Below are 17,932 nucleotides of genomic sequence, written 5' to 3' on the forward strand. Positions count from 1 at the left end.
TTAGCAAGGAGCTACATTTGAAGTAGAGCAGCTAGAACACGAACCGGCACATATAGGATGCTGGAATCACAGGCAATAGTTTTATCCACTATGCCACAATGCTGGCCTCCTTCCAATCATTCATGCAAATAAAAACGTGTTCCCTGACAAAAGCAATTAGCTCATCTTGGGATCCTAAAAATTGCACAAGTTCAGTTCCCTAAAACAATCCTTGTACTTCTGTAGGCAAAAGTATCTTGTGAATATTTCTGTTTATCATGGAACACTTAGAAAGATGTGCACTGGTGTTTATAAACATTCAATAAAATTACTTTTAAAAATATTTGTGCTTTTAACATATTTTGATTGACAAGTAATCTGTGCATTCCCTTGGGGTACAATGTGATATTTCTACACATGTATACAGGACAGACTGATCAAATTCTACAAACTGGCAATTTTTATGTCATCAAGAACATCTAAATGAAACATATTTTCTTTTTTTTTTTTTAAGATTTTATTTTATTTTTATTACAAAGTCAGATATACTGAGAGGAGGAGAGATAGAGAGAAAGTGGAGCTGCCGGGATTAGAACCAGCGGCCATATGGGATCAAGGCGAGGACCTTAGCCACTAGGCCACGCTGCCAAGCCCATGAAACATATTTTCAAGTGCACAGTTAGGAACACACATGATGCAAATCTGTATAAATTTCAATGCAAACAGGCATTGATCAAGACAAGTAATATTCTGAAAGCAACTCAGAAAACATAACTAGTCCAAGGAAAGGAAAATAAAAGGGACAATGGAACAACATTACATGGAAAATCAAAGATAGTCAAATCACAGAGGATTTTATGTTGTACATCAGAGACTGAAGTTCAGAACAATAGCAAGATATGAAAATATATTTCAAGAAGAGAAGTTGGACAAGTAGGTTTGCATCCAAAAAGGAGCACACTCTGCAATGGGGAGAATGTTCAAAGCAAGAGACCAAAACAAAAGCTACGACTGCAGTGCAGGCTCAAGGGGACTGGGCGTGGACTCTCATCATGCGAACAATTGGTAAGAGGCAACAGAGCACAGATGCAATATACATTGGTAGAAAAATGAGTAAGACCTGAATACAGCCTGAAAGTGGAGCACAAGAAAGAGGGAAGTTGAAACGCATGACATTTAATCAGTAAACACAGGCAGTAACACACACACTCAAGGCCACCCAAATCATCAAGCAAGTGACAATCCAGTACATGTAACATAACTGTTTTAATAAAAACTTTATATGTGTTGCTAATGAGTCAGAGCAGCTAAACATCCAGACAGTGAAAAGGGGAGAGCTGAAGCATTTCACATTTCCATTTTTCATTCCTCTATTTTGCTTTTGTTCACAAATTCTTGATTTAAAAATAAAACTGAGATTAATACTGAAAACTTACTTACTTGAAGTGGGAGCTATCTTCATATGCTTGTAAATAAATGTTTAAACATTTCCATTAACTATTAATACTTGCAATAAGTGCAATTAGAAAAAACTTACAAGATAATAACCAATGCTTATCTATTGAAAGTAGCTACAAATTCTAGCACTTAAGAAGATTATACAAGTAGTGTTATACACAGAATCCTAAAGCTTTAGAAATGTGAAGGATACACATACTGCATACAAACTACCTCAAAAGGGATAGCGGATGCAAGAAATTCTTTCTGCATCCTTGCTAATTATAGTAAGTACATATCAATTTCATGATTTTAAAATAAAATACATTCTATTACTTTGTAAAATCAACAAAAGGACATCAAATAAAATCAAAAAACTACAAGTAAATTTAAACTCTTATATGCACATTAAAGTCATTTCAATAAGCAATAAAAAAACAAATTCACAACCATTTCAAAGATAAACTTAATATAGTATTATTTTGTTCACATAGAGAGCGGACAAGGTAAGCAAAAGGTTTAATGATTGGCAGATTGTTAAGTTCTAAAGAATACTGGTTATCCAAAGACAAAATATAGTATCCACAATCTAGGAAACTAAATAGTAACTTAAGATAACGACATTCAGGAGTCCCTTTAACAACAGAAGACACTACCTGAAAGGACATCTGATAAATCAATTTCATCGGACTGGACACCAATACTGCTGTTGTATACATTTTTACAGGAAGAACCACTCATCTCCAAATCAAACAGGACTGGATCAAATGGCGAGCTGTAGAGCCCATATCTGGAAAACAAAGCAGCAAAATAAAATATTTCCCGTCAGCCATCTAATTAACAAATCACTTAATAGTTTTTATAGTGGTCTGATTCACAGGACAGATGAAGATCCTAACCAGACTTAACTGACATCACATTCAGGGACTCTCAAATATGTTCTCTGAGGTTAACACACAGAAGACACTGTCCAGAGACCCAACACATGCAATCATGTGACTCTGAGTCCAATAAGCTAGGACCTAACACTCTAAGATGGCCAAAGGCAGACCCCAGGACAAGGGCTGCTAGGCGCTCTTCTTTCCCATTCATTATAAGCACACAACAGAAAACACAATAGCTTTGAGGATATTTCCACTGAAATCAAGATTTCTAATACAACTACAAAAGCACTGCTCAAAGTGGAAGAGTACTTCACTTAAAACAATGAAAAGTCAGGCAATATTTCACATCCAACCTTTTCCTGTTTCTTAATTCATTTTCATCAGAAACATACAAATCAAACACAGTGATTTATCTGTTATGATTCCACCTATAATAGATTATATTACTTTTATTCCATTACCAGGGAATACTATTTTTAACTATTAAATATAATGTGTGCTCTGAATGACATCTGTCTTCAAAACTTCTCAAATCATCAAAGAACAATGTTAGAGAAAAAAAAAAAAAAAAAGAGGGTCCGGCACGGTAGCCTAGCGGCTTAAGTCCTTGCCTTGAATGTGCTGGGATCTCATACGGGCACCATCTGTGGTTCCAGTGGTCCCGCTTCCCATCCAGCTCACTGCCCATGGCCTTGGAAAGCAGTCAAGGATGACACAAGACCTGGGGACTCTGCACTGCACGGGCAACCCACAAGAGGCTCCTGATCTGCTCAGCTCTGGCCATTGTGGCCAACTGGGGAGTGAATCAACAGATGGAAGATCTTCCTCTCTGTCTCTCTCTCCTCTCCGTAATATCAGACTTTGCAATAAAATTTAAATAAATATTTAAAAGGTAAAAGAAACCGGAAAACTAAACCCTTACGCTACAATCATTTCAAAACAATTAAACCATAAACCAAACATATTTTTTGAAGGAAAAGCAATGTACTGTATCTATTAAGTAACAGTCCTGTGCAAATATGGTATCACTTTACACATTCTAAAATACCTTGTTTGAAGTAAAGCCTCCATTGGTGTCAGCCTGTCCTGTAACTGTCTGGACACAGCAGTAAGCAAAGATGCACAAGCCGTACTGCATCCAGCCAAATCTTCATCTTTAACATAATTCAACAGGACAAAATACCAATAGACAGAACCTAGAAAACAACAATAAAAACGTTCGTGTTTCTCCCTTGCTCTCTAACAAAGTCAACTGCACACTACACATTTACCAGTATATAATCTTTCACTGAAAAGACACATCCTTTTTCCGGAAAGAAAATCTTTAAAGCAGCTTAGAAAAAAGGACAAACTCTTTAAAGTGATCAAAGAAGGCATAGCGGGGCTGCTGTGGTGGTGTGGTAGGTAAAGCTACCATCCGAGGTGCCAGTACCTCCAATAGGGGAACAGGACTGTGTCCCAGCTCTTCCACTTATGATCCTGCCCTGAGAAAGGCAGCACAAGGTGGCCCAACTGTTTGGGCCACTGTCACTCATGGGGGAGACCAGATGGACACCCCGGCTTCTGCTCTTGGCCTGGCTCAGCCCTGCCACTGTGGAAACCAAAGGACTGAAGCAGCAGATCCAACACCTCTCCTGTCCTTCTGTCTAATTCCGCCTTTCAAATCAATAAACAAATCTTGAAAACAAAGAGAGAGGATATACAATATAAAGTATAGTCTGTGGTATAACCACACACAAAGAATTTCAGACATATTCTAAGACATATCAAGTCAGTGCAGGCACTTTGATGTAAAATAATGTCAACTGATTCTGAGAAACATATTAGAATTGCTGGAGAAATGAAGACATTAAAAGTCCTCTGAGTTATTTGTCAACAAGTACTTTATGTTTATAGTAATATTTTTTAAGTCAATGAATGGCAGTGAGCTTAAAACACTACAAATTAGTAAGTAGAGCAATTCTACACCGCTAATCAGATAAAAAACATGGCTTAAAAGAAGAATCATGGTGGTATGAATTAAGACCTTTCCATGAAAATTGAGATGTTTCAGCTATAAATGCATTCCAGAATTTAAATACACTAACTCCAAAATTATCCTCTACTCTATATCCTGCAAAATTATCTTCTACTCTATACTTACATAAAAGTTAGTGGAAAGTATGTTAGCAGTAAATATACTCTATACAATGATAAAATTGCTGACCATTCGCAAATTAACCTTGAGAAACTTTTCCTGGCTTATTTGAAAATATGTATCTCACTGAGACCATAAGCAGAGAACTGGATGAGAAGTGGAGCAGCTGGGACACAAATTGGAATCCAAAGGGGGTCCTGGAGCTTGCACAGTAAGGATGTAGCTACTGAGCACGGTGTCAGGCCCCATATTAAGTATTTTATAAGCCTTGTTCATAAATAAACTCTTGACCTGACTAATTACATACTTTATATTAAAAAAAAAAGATTTATTTTTCATTGGAAAGGCAGATCTACAGAGAAAAGGAGAGACAGAAAGAAAGATCTTCCTTCCACTAGTTCACTCCCCAAATGGTCAAAGCATCTGGAGCTGAACTGATTCATAGCAAGGAGCAAGGAGCTTCGTCCACGTCTCCCAGGGTGTACAGGGTCCCAAGGACTTGGGCCAAGCAGAGAGCGGGATTCAAAGTGGAGCAGCCAAGGCACGAACCGGTATCCATTCAGGATGCTGGTGTCACAGGGCAGAGCATTAGCCCGTTGACCTAACACGCTGGCCCCAATTGTATTTTTTCTTGAAATTCACTTGCAGAATCTTCAGATATTAACAAAAACCACCACTCCATCTTCAGAAACTCATAGTTCCCCCAAGTCATCCCCAAAATATGCTCACACAAGGAAACTGGATTATTTTACTTCCGTACATCATCTAGACGGCACTTGCGGAAATTTTCATTTATGACATCTGATCTACAGCCAGCGAATAACCAAACAATGCAATAATTTAGGAAAAGACATATGAATGTAAAGATTTAATGTTTACTTAACTATCCCTTTAATCTTTTTCTAGAAATATTATCAAAACAACACACGCCTACCGAAGTATATTTCTCAATCCCTTTAAAAAATGAGGTAAATTACAGAACATAATGGGGCTAATAGATAAAAAAGAGGTGCCCCATTCTAATTGTGAGACATGCTGCATAACTGTGGCCAGAAATATTAACTGCACATACCACCAGTTGCTGCTGCAGGCAAGAATGGCATGTTATCAAGTAAAGCCTTCAAAAGAACAGATCCAAATCCCGGCTGACATGGGTCACATTTGCCATTACTGAAAAAGATTTAAAAAGGAAAAATTCGAAGTTATTATTCAATCCCTAAAGCCCTCAAACTGGGAGGCTATCTTTACATCAAAGTATTCTAACATTAATTAAAAGAAAACTCTTAGTTAAATATATATATAAACATACAGAGAGGTGGTAGGGACTGAATAAACTACATAATAATCAATGGAAACATTATGTGCTAAACCATTTTATTACAAAGAGCAAACGAGTAAGTCTAGTCTACAATAACCATTAAGGGCTAAAGATTTCTTGGACAGCTTTAGTTTTCAGAGTGAAACAAAGTGTTGTTTACAATGTTACAAAAGCCCAGTGAGATGGTTACCTGAGGATATTCTTAAATCTTAGGAAAAATAAGATCAAAAGGTAAGCTTATCTTAGTGCAAAATAATTTTGAAATTCATGTCAATGAAGGGTCTTTAAGTTGACCAAAAAATAAAAAAACAACACTATGACAAAACCATTTAGGCATACCAAACTTGCACTTTTGAAATGAACAACTATACATGTTTATGGGCTACCGTGTGATATTTCAATAAATGTATACAACACATACTGATCAAAACAGTGTAATGAACCTCATTCTATGAGATTACTTTATGAATACAGACTCCTATTATACACTGTATGAACAAACTTGTACACTGTATGAACAGAAAAAAAATGGACTGATTGCATCAAAATATCTTTTTTAAAAAAAGTATTTATTTGCAGTCAAACGGAAGCACAAGGAAAGAGACAGAGAACAATGCCCAACTGCTCACAAAGCCCGAGTCTGAGATGAGCCAGGTCCAGCCACAGCCAAAGCGCTGGGCTGGGAACGCAGGTCAGGACTTATCCTTTGATAGCAGCAGCCCAAAACCACTGCCTAGCAAGGTTTTCATCAGCAGAAGTTGGAGTTAGAGCCACTGCCAGAAATTAAACCACAATATAATGATGTGGGATGGGAGCATGTTTACCACTCAGCTCACCCAAAGTGAATGCTATCCTTTAATCCTACCTTTCTATCAACAGTCTTTATCACAAGAAACAAAACATCAGATAAACAACTAGGAAGAGTCAGGAATGAAAGGGTGAGAATGCCTTCACGTACCAAACGCTCCAAAGTGCTACTACCACATGGAGAAACTCATTGGCTCCTTTTATTAACAGACTTACTTAAGAACACAGCACGACCTGCTAACCCAAAAATTCTGTCTTAGAATCTCAGTATTCCTTCTGAAATGTTCTTAAGTCACACACACACACATATTTCACTGAATATCAAATCACAGACAAAGGATATAGTCCAATCAAACTGTAGATGCACATACAGAAAGTATACTGTCAACTGAGAACACACCAACCTGATGCACAAGGCTAGAAAGCGGGCACACTTATGGGCTATACTGCGTCCTGCCTCAAAGAAGCACACACGTATGATGTCTGAAAGACACTTTCGTGTTTTTGAAAGTAGACTCTCATTTCCTTCCTTTGAGCTGCAAAACAATACCAGACATTGAGATTTCTCTTAAGACATCCAAAGAGCAACCAACAGTAATAAACAAAGAAACAAATTAACCTTCCAGGTCCATTTGAATGCACTCCAGCTAACCAACACAGAGTGTCCAACACAAGGCTCTGGGCGTGTTCTGTGATCTGGCCATCATCTACTTTTCTGCAAAGAGTGTCAAGAAGCTTCTCATGAAATTCTGAAAACTGTAACATGGCACATCGCTGCACTCTACAAGAAAATAAAACAAAATTACCAAATAAAATGGAACAATTAGATTCAACAACCTATTTAAGTCATGGATATCATAATTATGTTTTCAAAATGTTTATGAGGCCATTGTAGTGACTTGACAAGCAAAGCTCCGAGCTGCAATGCAGGGAGCCCAAACATAAAGCGGTTCAATGCCCCAGTGCCTCTACTTTCAACCCAGCTGCGGGCAAATATGCCTGGAAAACCAGTGGAAGAGGACCCAAGTGCTTAGGTCTTTAAATCCAGAGGGGAGATTGGGAATAAGCTCCTGCCTCCTGGCTCCCAGCTCCCAGCTTTGACATGGCCCAGCTACAGCCACTGCAGTCGGCAGAATAAACCAACAGATGCAAGATATGCATCACTGATTTTCTTTTGGTAATGTAACTTTCAAATAAATAAATCTTGGAAAAAAAAAAACACACATAAATAACTGGGCCTGGCATAGTATCCTAACGGCTAAAGTCCTTGCCTTATCTGCACCAGCATCCCATGTAGGTGCTGATTCTAATCCCAGCAGCCCTGCTTCCCATCCAGATCCCTGCTTTGGGCCTGGGAAAGCAGTCAAGGTAGGCCCAAAGCTTTCGGACCCTGCACCCATGTGGGAGACCTGGAAGAAGTTCCTGGATCTTGGCTTTCAATCAGTTAAGGCTGTTGCGGCCACTTAGTGAATTTATGGACGGAAGATCCGCCTCTCTGTCTCTCCTCTTCTCTGTATATCTGACTTTCCATTAAAAATAAAATAAATTTTTAAAAAAATTTACAGGAAATATTTGGCTTATTATCTAGCTCTATGTGCTTACTCCAGCATTCAGGTGAAAAAACTGTGGGAAGTATCAATGATTGGTTTAGTAAGTGGACTCTTGCCATGCACACGGACACCCAGGGCCAGCCACTGTGGTCAGGATACTTAGGGAGTAAACCAGCAAACAGAAACGATGTCTCACTTTGCATAACCCTCCTTCACAAAAAAATAATCAAAACACAAATGGCTTTTCCATTAGCATAATGAAGAATTTCACTTGTACAAAGTTTTACCAGAAACAAATTTACAGCAATGTATTATAGTCTGACAATTACTAGAACCACTAGAACTTCAATAAATTTTATTCATTTCCTTCCTCATCTATTACTAGCATATAATAAGTACAGTTACACACGGCAGTAATAAACCAATGAGGTAGTAAGATACCTCAAATCTTCACTGGTTTAGATTTTCTTAAGATACAAGAAAAGCGGGCCCGGCGCCGTGGCTTAGCGGCTAAAATCCTCGCCTTGAATGCCCCGGGATCCCATATGGGCACCGGTTCTAATCCCGGCAGGTCCACTTCCCATCCAGCTCTCTGTTTGTGGCCTGGGAAGGCAGTCGAGGACGGCCCAATGCATTGGGACCCTGCACCCGCGTGGGAGACCCGGAAGAGGTTCCTGGATCCTGGCTTCGGATCAGCATAGTATCGGCCCGTTGCGGCTCACTTGGGGAGTGAATCATTGGACGGAAGATCTTCCTCTCTGTCTCTCCTCCTCTCTGTATATCCGGCTTTCCAATAATAATAAAATCTTTAAAAAAAAAAAAAGATACAAGAAAAGCAACAAAAATTTCAGGCAGGCAATGACGTCTGGCATCCAGTAAAAATGCAATTAGGGGAACAGTGTCATGGAATGGCAGGTAAAGTCACTGCATATTAACACTGACACCCTAGAAGGGGCCCCAGTTTATATCCCAGGCTGCTCCTGTTGGCTATGACCCAGCTCCCTGCTAATGGCCTGATAAAAGCAGCAGCAGATGATCACGTGTTTGGGCCTCCGCCACCAGGCAGGATCTAGAGGAAATTCAGGAATTACGTCCTGGCTTCTCGCGGCCTCAGTTTAGCCCAGGCTGGCCACTGGGGCAACCACTTATGGAGTAAACTGGTAGACAGGAAGATACCTCACAATTTCATTTTTTCCCTCTCTCTCTTCCTTTATAACTCTGACTTTCAAACAAATTAAAAAAACCTTAAAAAACAAAAACAAAAACAAGAGATAGAAAATAACTCAGAAATTAAGTCACCCATTTACATCTCACATCAAAGTAAATGGGTTTGAATCCTGGCAGAAGCTCCTGACTCCAGCTTACAGTTGGCGCAAACCCTGGAAGCAACAATAATGAATCAACTAGGTAGTTTTCAGCCACCCAAAATAGGAAACCTGGATTGAGTTCCTAGTTCCTGCTTTGAACGTGGGACCAACAATTTAACAAGTAAGGAGCAGGGCCTAGCAGCTAAAGTCCTCGCCTTGCATGCACCAGGATCCCTTATGGGCATTGGTTAATAATCCAGCTGCTCCACTTCCCATCCAGCTTCTTGTTTGTGGCCTGGGAAAGCAATCAAGGATGGCCAAGGCCTTGGGACCCTGCACCTGTGTGGGAGACCTGGAAGAAGTTCCTGGCTCCTGGCTTAGGATGAACTCAGCTCCAGTCACTTGGACAGTGAATCAATGGACAGAAGATCTTTCTCTCTGTATCTCCTTCTCTCTGTAAATTTGACTTTCCAATAAAAAAGATTTAAATAAATCTTAAAAAAAAAAAAAAAAAAAAAAGGACATTGAGAGCAGATATTGAGCATGGGAGCTGGGACTGGGGGCAGACCAAGCAGGGCAGGGATACAAAACCCGTGAGTTGCGTTAGGGGAAAGTCAGACTGGGCTAAGCAACTATATCCACTGGTAAGTGCGTAAGCCAAAGTAAATGCAAGCTGGATGTGCTCTGCCACAGCATCAACTGCCAAGTGTTGGAACTGAAGGCAAGTCCTGTTAGACTAGACTAGAATCATGATGGAGGGCTGGGAGTGGTCCAGTAGGGAAATGGTGGGCACCTCTCTGATTGGTTACATCTCCCACTAGTGAGCAGCAGAACCAGGCCTGGCTAGACAGGCAGTAGCACCCACCAGAATAGTGGATAGTGAGGATAGTTGGCTGAGCTAGGCTCCAACACCCGTTGAAGTGTATGAGAGCTGAATGGGATGTGGGACACACTGGATCAGTCTGCTGGCATGCACAGGAACCAGGGCTGTGGGAAGGCCTAGTAGGGGTTAATGGGGCTTGCTTCAACTAGGCTGCAGTTCCCGCTGGTGCACATGAGGGTAGAGTGTGCAGTGGCAAAGGTTAGACTCTGTCACAGCATCTATCAATTTGCATACGAGATGGGGCTGGGGACAGAACTGATCAGATAATTACAACCGGGCCCGGTGGCATGGCCTAGTGACTAAAGTCCTTGCCTTGAATGCCCCGGGCATCCCATATGGCCACCGGTTCTAATCCCGGCTGCTCCACTTCCCATCCAGCTCCCTGCTTGTGGCCTGGGAAAGCAGTTGAAGATGGCCCAAAGCCTTGAGACTCTGCATCCATGTGGGAGACCTGGAAGAAGTTCCTGGCTCCTGGTTTCGGATCGGCATAGCACCCACTGTTGCACTCACTTGGGGAGTGAAGCATCGGAAGGAAGATATTCTTCTCTGTCTCTCCTCCTATCTGCATATCTGATTTTGTAATAAAAATAAAATAAATCTTAAAAAAAAAAAAAAGATAATTACAACCACCATTGCGTGTGTAGGCTAATGTGGGCAATGGACTAAGCGAGACCCTACACTGGCTCACAAACACCGGAGTAAGGTTGGAGTTACCTCTGGTGAGGCTTCTTTGGGGACCCCCTTCCAGCTGGATTATGGACTCGGAACTCCCAAAAACAGTAAAAATCCCAGGACTTGTAGGTTAATCATGCAGTGCCTGTGTCAGAACTGGGTCTCCATGGTTGCTGAGGCCTGTGTGGTGAGTGTTACTCCCAGATGATCATGGGAACATGACAACCAGTCATTTGGGCCTGCAGAGGACATCTAGTACCATGCAGGGTAGAAAAAATTGGACAACTCTCTCAGCTAATTATCTACGCAAATGGAGATTCTAAGGTGGACTATGTCAGCCAGTGAACCTTGCAAGGATTTCCTCAACCTTGCAGCAATGAAATCAACAGCATCTCAGAACCAATGAAACCACTTCAGCAGTAACTGCAGAGCATATTGCACACGGGGGACCTGGGATGACATCCGGTGGCCTTCCCTATTTCTGCTTACTGATGTGGTTGGGCTTCTGGGAGGGGCCCGCTGCCCTTCTCTCTCCATTTTCCCCAGAATCCAGAAGAAAACTGCAGGCAGATGTCATATCCACTTTCTCCCACTCCTCAACCCTCTCCAACCTAATTGGTGGTCTACACTGGCATGCATCCTTCTCAACCATGTAAACATAATCAAAAATAAAATGTATTATTAATTAAAAAAAGTCAACAGCAGATGCAGGAGCACTAACTTGCCTGTTTCACATGCTCGTTCTACTTTTCAGTACATTACAATTGTGGCTGGGTTTTTTTATGTTTATGTTTTATATATTTATTAGCACAAGTATATCAGGAGAATGAAACTACCTTTCCTTAGGGATGGAAGTTTTCTTGAATCTTCTAATGGTGACTGAGACCTCCTGCAGTAAATCACAGCCGCGGAGGTTTTCAGCTTTCCGAGTACTACCTGCATTTTCATTCTTCACATTAGATGATTTTTCCTAAGCATACAATAAATGGCTGAATCAATAAACAAAACTAAAACACTTATTTATACTTAAAGTTATGAAAGAAAATGTAACTGAATCATGATTATCAAAACATAAATCTCAAAACCATAGTTTTTATTCTCATATTCAACACATGATTTTCTTAAAAACAAATAAATAAAAACGGGGGTTGAAGACAGTCACTATGCCTAAGTCAATAATTAAAGATTATAAAATCAAAGCTTAAACAACTCCAGTTACAGTTCTTTATAAAAGACACACCAATTTCTCAACTCCTACTCTCCAGTGTTAGAAAAAATTTTAAATGAGATACAATAGTATCTACTCTGTCTAACCCAGAGGTGTTTTTGATAATCAAATCAGAAAAGGTACATGGAGCCCCTTGAAAAATACACAAATCCAATACTAATATTGCCAGTTGTAATAACACTGTAAAATAAAACCTCTGGAATTTGGCAAAATCTGAGATCAGACAATCATGAAGAGCCAGCAGGTTACACAACTAAAATCAATTATGAAGACTGAGACATGCTTCTAAAGTTACTGTGGAACTTCTTTTCCTGGATCCTCCCAAATGTTCTCTCTTTCTCGTTCTTTCACTCTCTCTCACACACATATACACACACACAACACATACATACAACACACACTGAGCTTCCATTACAGGATACAGGAAAAATCCCCTTACTCATCACAGGCTGATGAGTCCATTTTAATGAAAGGAAATACCAGTTAATAATTATTTCCTTCAGAGCACACTTTACAAAAGCTAGAGAATTTGCCTAAAGCTAATTCAAAACATTGCCTCCTTACTTGTATTTCTGCAAATTATTGCAAAGAAAAAATACAAACCAAGTGTCAAGGACAACATCAACGAAGAACCAAACTACTTCCGCAGTATGTCAACTCTCATGCTCAATTCTTCAGAGTCACCAAGGTTCCAGAGCATAGTACCGTACCTTTCCTGCTGCAACTTTAGCCAACAGGGAAGCCAGCGAGTAGCCCTTGTTACTCTGGTGTTTCAGGGATGGGAGTCTCACAACAGGACGTACACCACCGTTACAAATATCGTCTGTTCCTCTTTCATTCACTGCCTTCACATGGATTAAAAATGAGCGATATTTTCCTCCTGCCATACCTAAAGGAGTAGCATACAATATGATGAAGAACTGAATCACCAAAAGTCAATCTTTTTTTTAATCTTCACAGAGCAAGCTACAGAGTAACTCTAACAACAACAAAAATACACTAGGTCAGAATCATTTAAGTACACTGTTTGATCACAGTAATACTGTGTAGACTTCATACAGGGGCCAAAAAAAACACAGGGAGTTATCCATGCATGTTTGTGTGTACACACCACTAAGGTACTCACAAAAGAAACACCTTAAAAGTCACTACTGGATTTGAGTGAAGACTCCACCAAGTATCATGCATGTGTAAAATACTAAGTGTATACCTCAGGAGATAATGAAAATTAGAATTCCTTTGTTTGGCAAGGTAGAAACCACTCTAAACAGTCATCATCACCAGTGTTTTATGCTGTTTCAATTAAATCGAGATCATACTACATAATCTACATGTAAAATACTTTACAAAAATACCTTCAAATGAATACATCTGCCAGCCCAATACTGATCTACTGCTGCCTTAGCAATTATAAATCCTTTTTGTGACACCAAGAGTACCTTTCTTGTTTCCTATGTACCAGTCTGCCTATGTGCTTAAACCATCCTGTCAACAATTCCTCCTGAATTATTCTAGATTCAAATACCTGACAAAACTCTCCTGGCTCAAGAACCTATTCAATTTTTTTTTTTTTTTGAAGGGGGGGGAGGGAGTTGCGGAGGAAGTGATTCACTTTTTATACTTCCATTAAAATTCAGCAATCATTTTCTCCAGTTTCCATGACTTTGAAGAGATTGTTCTCAAAAATTTGGGACCAGTGCTGTGGCATAGTAGATAGTCACTGCCTGTGACATCAGCTCCCATATGGGCGTGAGTTCAAGTCCCAGCTGTTCCACCTCAAATCCAGTTCCCTACCAATGTACCCAGGAAAGCAGTGGAAGATGCCTAAGTGCTTGCACCCTTGTACTCATGTAGTAGACCTGAAAGAAGTTCCAGGCTGCTGCCTTTGAATTGGCCCAGCTCTGGTGCTTGTAGGAAGTCAATGGAAGACCTATCTCTTTCCCACCACCACCCCTCACTGCCCCGCCTCTCAACCTTTCTCCTTCTTCCCTACCACTCTCACTGTAACTTTGCCTTTCAAATAACTAGATGTCTGAAACTTAATCAATGAATAAAATATAGTAAAGTAACTACAGTAAACCTTACATATACAAAGGTTCCCTCTCCTTTATTCAAGATCTCCTGTGGATGTCTGAAACCATGTACCAAGTCCTCTATGTATTTTCCTATACATAACATAACTACAATAATGCTTAATATATTTTTCATTTTAAAGAAACACCTACTACACTGTGGCCAGAACTTTTTCAGTCTGAGATGTGATTATAAGAATGACATGAATTTCCTTTTTCTTTCTCACAATTTCACAAACAGAAGATTCATTTTCTCTGTTCATCTAAGCTACCTAGTTTAATACCATTTTACTTCCTTCACATAAGTTAAAAACTTTCACCTTTTCCCTTGAAAGAAGTACTGAAAGGGAGTAAGTTTCTACCCCACCAGTAAAGAACCTGAGTCCTTCACAGGAGTACATGGGTTCAAGCCTCATTTACTAACTCCAACTTCTTGTTAACACATTCTCTGGGAGACAAAAGTAAGGGTTCAAATAATTGGGTTCCTGATACTCACATAGGAAACCTGCACTGGGCCCAGCGGCGTGGCCTAGCGGCTAAAGTCCTCGCCTTGAACGCCCCGGAATCCCATATGGGCACCGGTTCTAATCCCGGCAGCTCCACTTCCCAAAGCTTTGGGACCCTGCACCCACATAGGAAACCTGGAGGAGGTTTTGGGTTCCCGGCTTCAGATTGGCGCAGCACCAGCCGTTGCGCTCACTTGGGGAGTGAATCATCTGACAGAAGATCTTCCTCTCTGTCTCTCCTCCTCTCTGTATATCTGACTTTGTAATAAAAAAAATAAATAAATATTTAAAAAAAAAAAAAAAAAAAAGGAAACCTGCACTGACTTCTCCCCTCTCCACTTCGGTCCCAAGCCAGCACTCGCCTTACAGCTATTTGGGAGTCAACCAGACAGAGAAAGCTGTCTACGCATCTATTTTTCTGCCTTCCAAACAAACTATAAAAGAAATCACAAGCTAAACTTTCTAACATGTCTTAGGCATGTTTCAAATGGCCAGAGCACTATTCTTGCACTTTGGGGCCACTACGAAGTCAAATGCAGTCACATGAACACGGCACAGGGACACTTCAATAGTCCAGCTGACAAGTGAGAAGGCCACTGGTGAGCAGTCAGTCTATCTGGCATAGACAGGTTACACAAAAGCATGACTCGTGACCGGGCCTGCATGGAGCAGAACGAAGTGAGATTCATCACACTATTCACAACAGCTCACAGTTTAAAGCCGTTTAGCTGGTTACTCCTGGAATTTCCATTTAACATTTTTTCACTAACACTGACCATGAGAACAACCTGCAGAAAATAAAACTACAGATAAGAGGAATTACTATATACTACGCATTGTAACTAACCATAAATGTTAATGTGACAAACTATGAAGGGAATTAAAAATTAAATAAATTAAACAAACTAAAATAGCTGTTGTTTAGGTAGTAAGCTGTTCTTGAATTGAGGAAGGATCTTCACATCTCACTTGCCTCCAATCATTTTCAACAATCAAAATAAGGGTTTTATTTGATTAATTTGCTTTTGTTTAATCCATCCCAGAGATACAAAAGCTGAAAAAAATCCATACTAGTATTTGTACATATTATCCAGATAACAGTTCACTGTTAAACATACATTTATTATAATTTCTGCTTATTATACTCAAATCACTCTATCTCAATATATACCAAAAGACTCTTCCAGAAAACCTATGAATAAAAATGCAATATGTAACACTCTTGAACACAGACTCTAAAATTACAGGAAATACAAAATGACATAATATGCATCATAACTTAGAAGATCTTGATTGTCACCCTGCAGCCACTTCCTTATGTTTTTTCAAAAACAACTAAGACTATTACCCAAAAAAGAGAATATACATTTCACACACAATTATTTGAATAAATAACTTCAGAAAACAGCAAGCTGTTAAAATAATGAAGTCCTAAATAAAACACTGTGCCTTTTACTTTTAGTTCATTTTTAAAAAATGTTTACAATGTGTTATTATTCATTCTGCTTTGTTAAATGTACTACTTCACCTTTAACAAGTTTGGGGCTTGTTAACGTCAACATCCCAGCATGACCTGACAGATCAAGGCCACTAGCAAGCCATACCGGCCCACACAGAATGTCTTCTTTATGATCCTCTAAAAATGGACATAATCTAAGACCTAAAAAGAAAAACATATATTTTTTCTTTTAAATTAGTTATTAAAAAAAATTTACATATAATACCATCACACAAAATTATTATACTTAGACGTATTTAAGAAAGAATCAAGGTCATGCTAAGGAACGATAATCAATTATCCAATATATGGTGTTGCTTTCCAGTCCCATATTATTTTAAATTTCACCTCGATTTTCAAAAAAAAATTGTAAGACCAAGACTTGATTGTAATTGCAAGGCATTAAAAAAAAAATAAAAAGAAGAAGGAAGAAGAATGCAAGTATTAGCGCAGCTATGTTCACAAAGATGAGCTGGAAGTTAAAGCATATTGCCAAAGCAGAAATATTGGTTATTTTTTCATTGTGTTTTTAAAATCAACTTTTTGCAAGCCAGAAGGAAATCTGTGCCCAACAGGATGCATGTGGATCACCACTCCTCTTACTGTCGGACAACAGCTCTACGATTTAACTCACACTGTGATTCCTCTACATCCATGTGCTGCATTTCTTCATTCAAATCAATCAGGGACGGTTTCCCATTTTGTTCCACTTCAATGTTAAGAGCTGGAGACAAAGGAAAGGTGATCTGCCTATCTACTGCTGTTTCTAGAGGATAAAAATATTGATAAACTTAGTTTTGTTTAATATCAATGTTTTATGTGCCTAAAAACCTAAATTTTCTAACTGGGAACTACTGCAATTTTCCTGCTATGAAACAGCTATGATGAGAGAAGAAAGTTCAACTAACTGCTTTACATACTTCTCCCTCCTCTAATAAAGAAAAATTCACCTGCAGAAGTAACTTATTGGCAACCAAAGTTCTTATTCTCAGCTACACAGTTTAAGTGCCTGCAGAGTTTAAAAAAAAATTCGCAGGTCTAAGTCCCAGACTCAATTATCAAAACATTATGACTCACAAAAATGAAAATACAGAAATACAAAAACACATGCATACACAAAGTCACATCAAGATACAAATGCATCTATATAAACAGTGTATGTAATTCTTGACACAGGAAATCTTTCAGATTTCAATATCTGAAATGCTTAATTTAGGCTACCATTTACCCTAAAGATTATCCCCGGTCTTTCAGAATAACTTGTAATAATAATAATAATAGAGAAAAAGGCCACCAAGAGCAATATCTAGTTTTTATCATGCATAATTTGTACAATTCACTTCAGTAACTCAGCATAACAAATTCTAAATCTACAAGAAAGCTAAATAAAAACAGGCATTGTCTGGCACCACACTAATGATGGCATTACTGTAAAAAGAGCAGTAAGTTCTGGTAATATGCTCTTCATAATCAAGTCTCCTCATAGGAAAAGAAATGCATAAATGAATGAATCTTTAAAAAAAAAAAAAAGGTTCTAACACTAAAGTTGAAAGTAATTCACAATAGAACTAATCCTACTTCCCCAACAGCATGATAAAATTACTCAAGTTTACGCTATTCCAAAAAGCACCGAGTTACTGAAAAGCTCTGAAAT

At 39.2% G+C, this 17,932-nt stretch overlaps 1 protein-coding gene across 9 annotated transcripts in view; it reads right to left on the bottom strand.

Annotated features, from left to right (window-relative positions):
* BIRC6 (baculoviral IAP repeat containing 6) overlaps positions 1–17,932 on the bottom strand; it is a 195,025-nt gene that overhangs the window by 110,205 nt on the left and 66,888 nt on the right. For 5 of the 9 annotated variants that reach the window (XM_058668105.1, XM_058668101.1, XM_058668104.1 and 2 more), the window contains exons 14-22: positions 16,913–17,044; positions 16,309–16,440; positions 12,913–13,091; positions 11,811–11,944; positions 7,182–7,343; positions 6,967–7,098; positions 5,510–5,607; positions 3,349–3,496; positions 2,073–2,206 (exon numbers count right to left, since the gene is read on the bottom strand). In XM_058668105.1, the coding sequence (XP_058524088.1) occupies positions 2,073–2,206; positions 3,349–3,496; positions 5,510–5,607; positions 6,967–7,098; positions 7,182–7,343; positions 11,811–11,944; positions 12,913–13,091; positions 16,309–16,440; positions 16,913–17,044 (1,251 nt within the window). The remainder of the gene's footprint in view (positions 1–2,072; positions 2,207–3,348; positions 3,497–5,509; positions 5,608–6,966; positions 7,099–7,181; positions 7,344–11,810; positions 11,945–12,912; positions 13,092–16,308; positions 16,441–16,912; positions 17,045–17,932) is intronic. The other 4 variants (XM_004582721.3, XM_036497048.2, XM_004582720.2 and 1 more) reach the window with 2 other exon arrangements.

This window comes from Ochotona princeps, chromosome 8 (genome assembly GCF_030435755.1).
Source record: "Ochotona princeps isolate mOchPri1 chromosome 8, mOchPri1.hap1, whole genome shotgun sequence".
NCBI lineage: Eukaryota > Metazoa > Chordata > Mammalia > Lagomorpha > Ochotonidae > Ochotona > Ochotona princeps.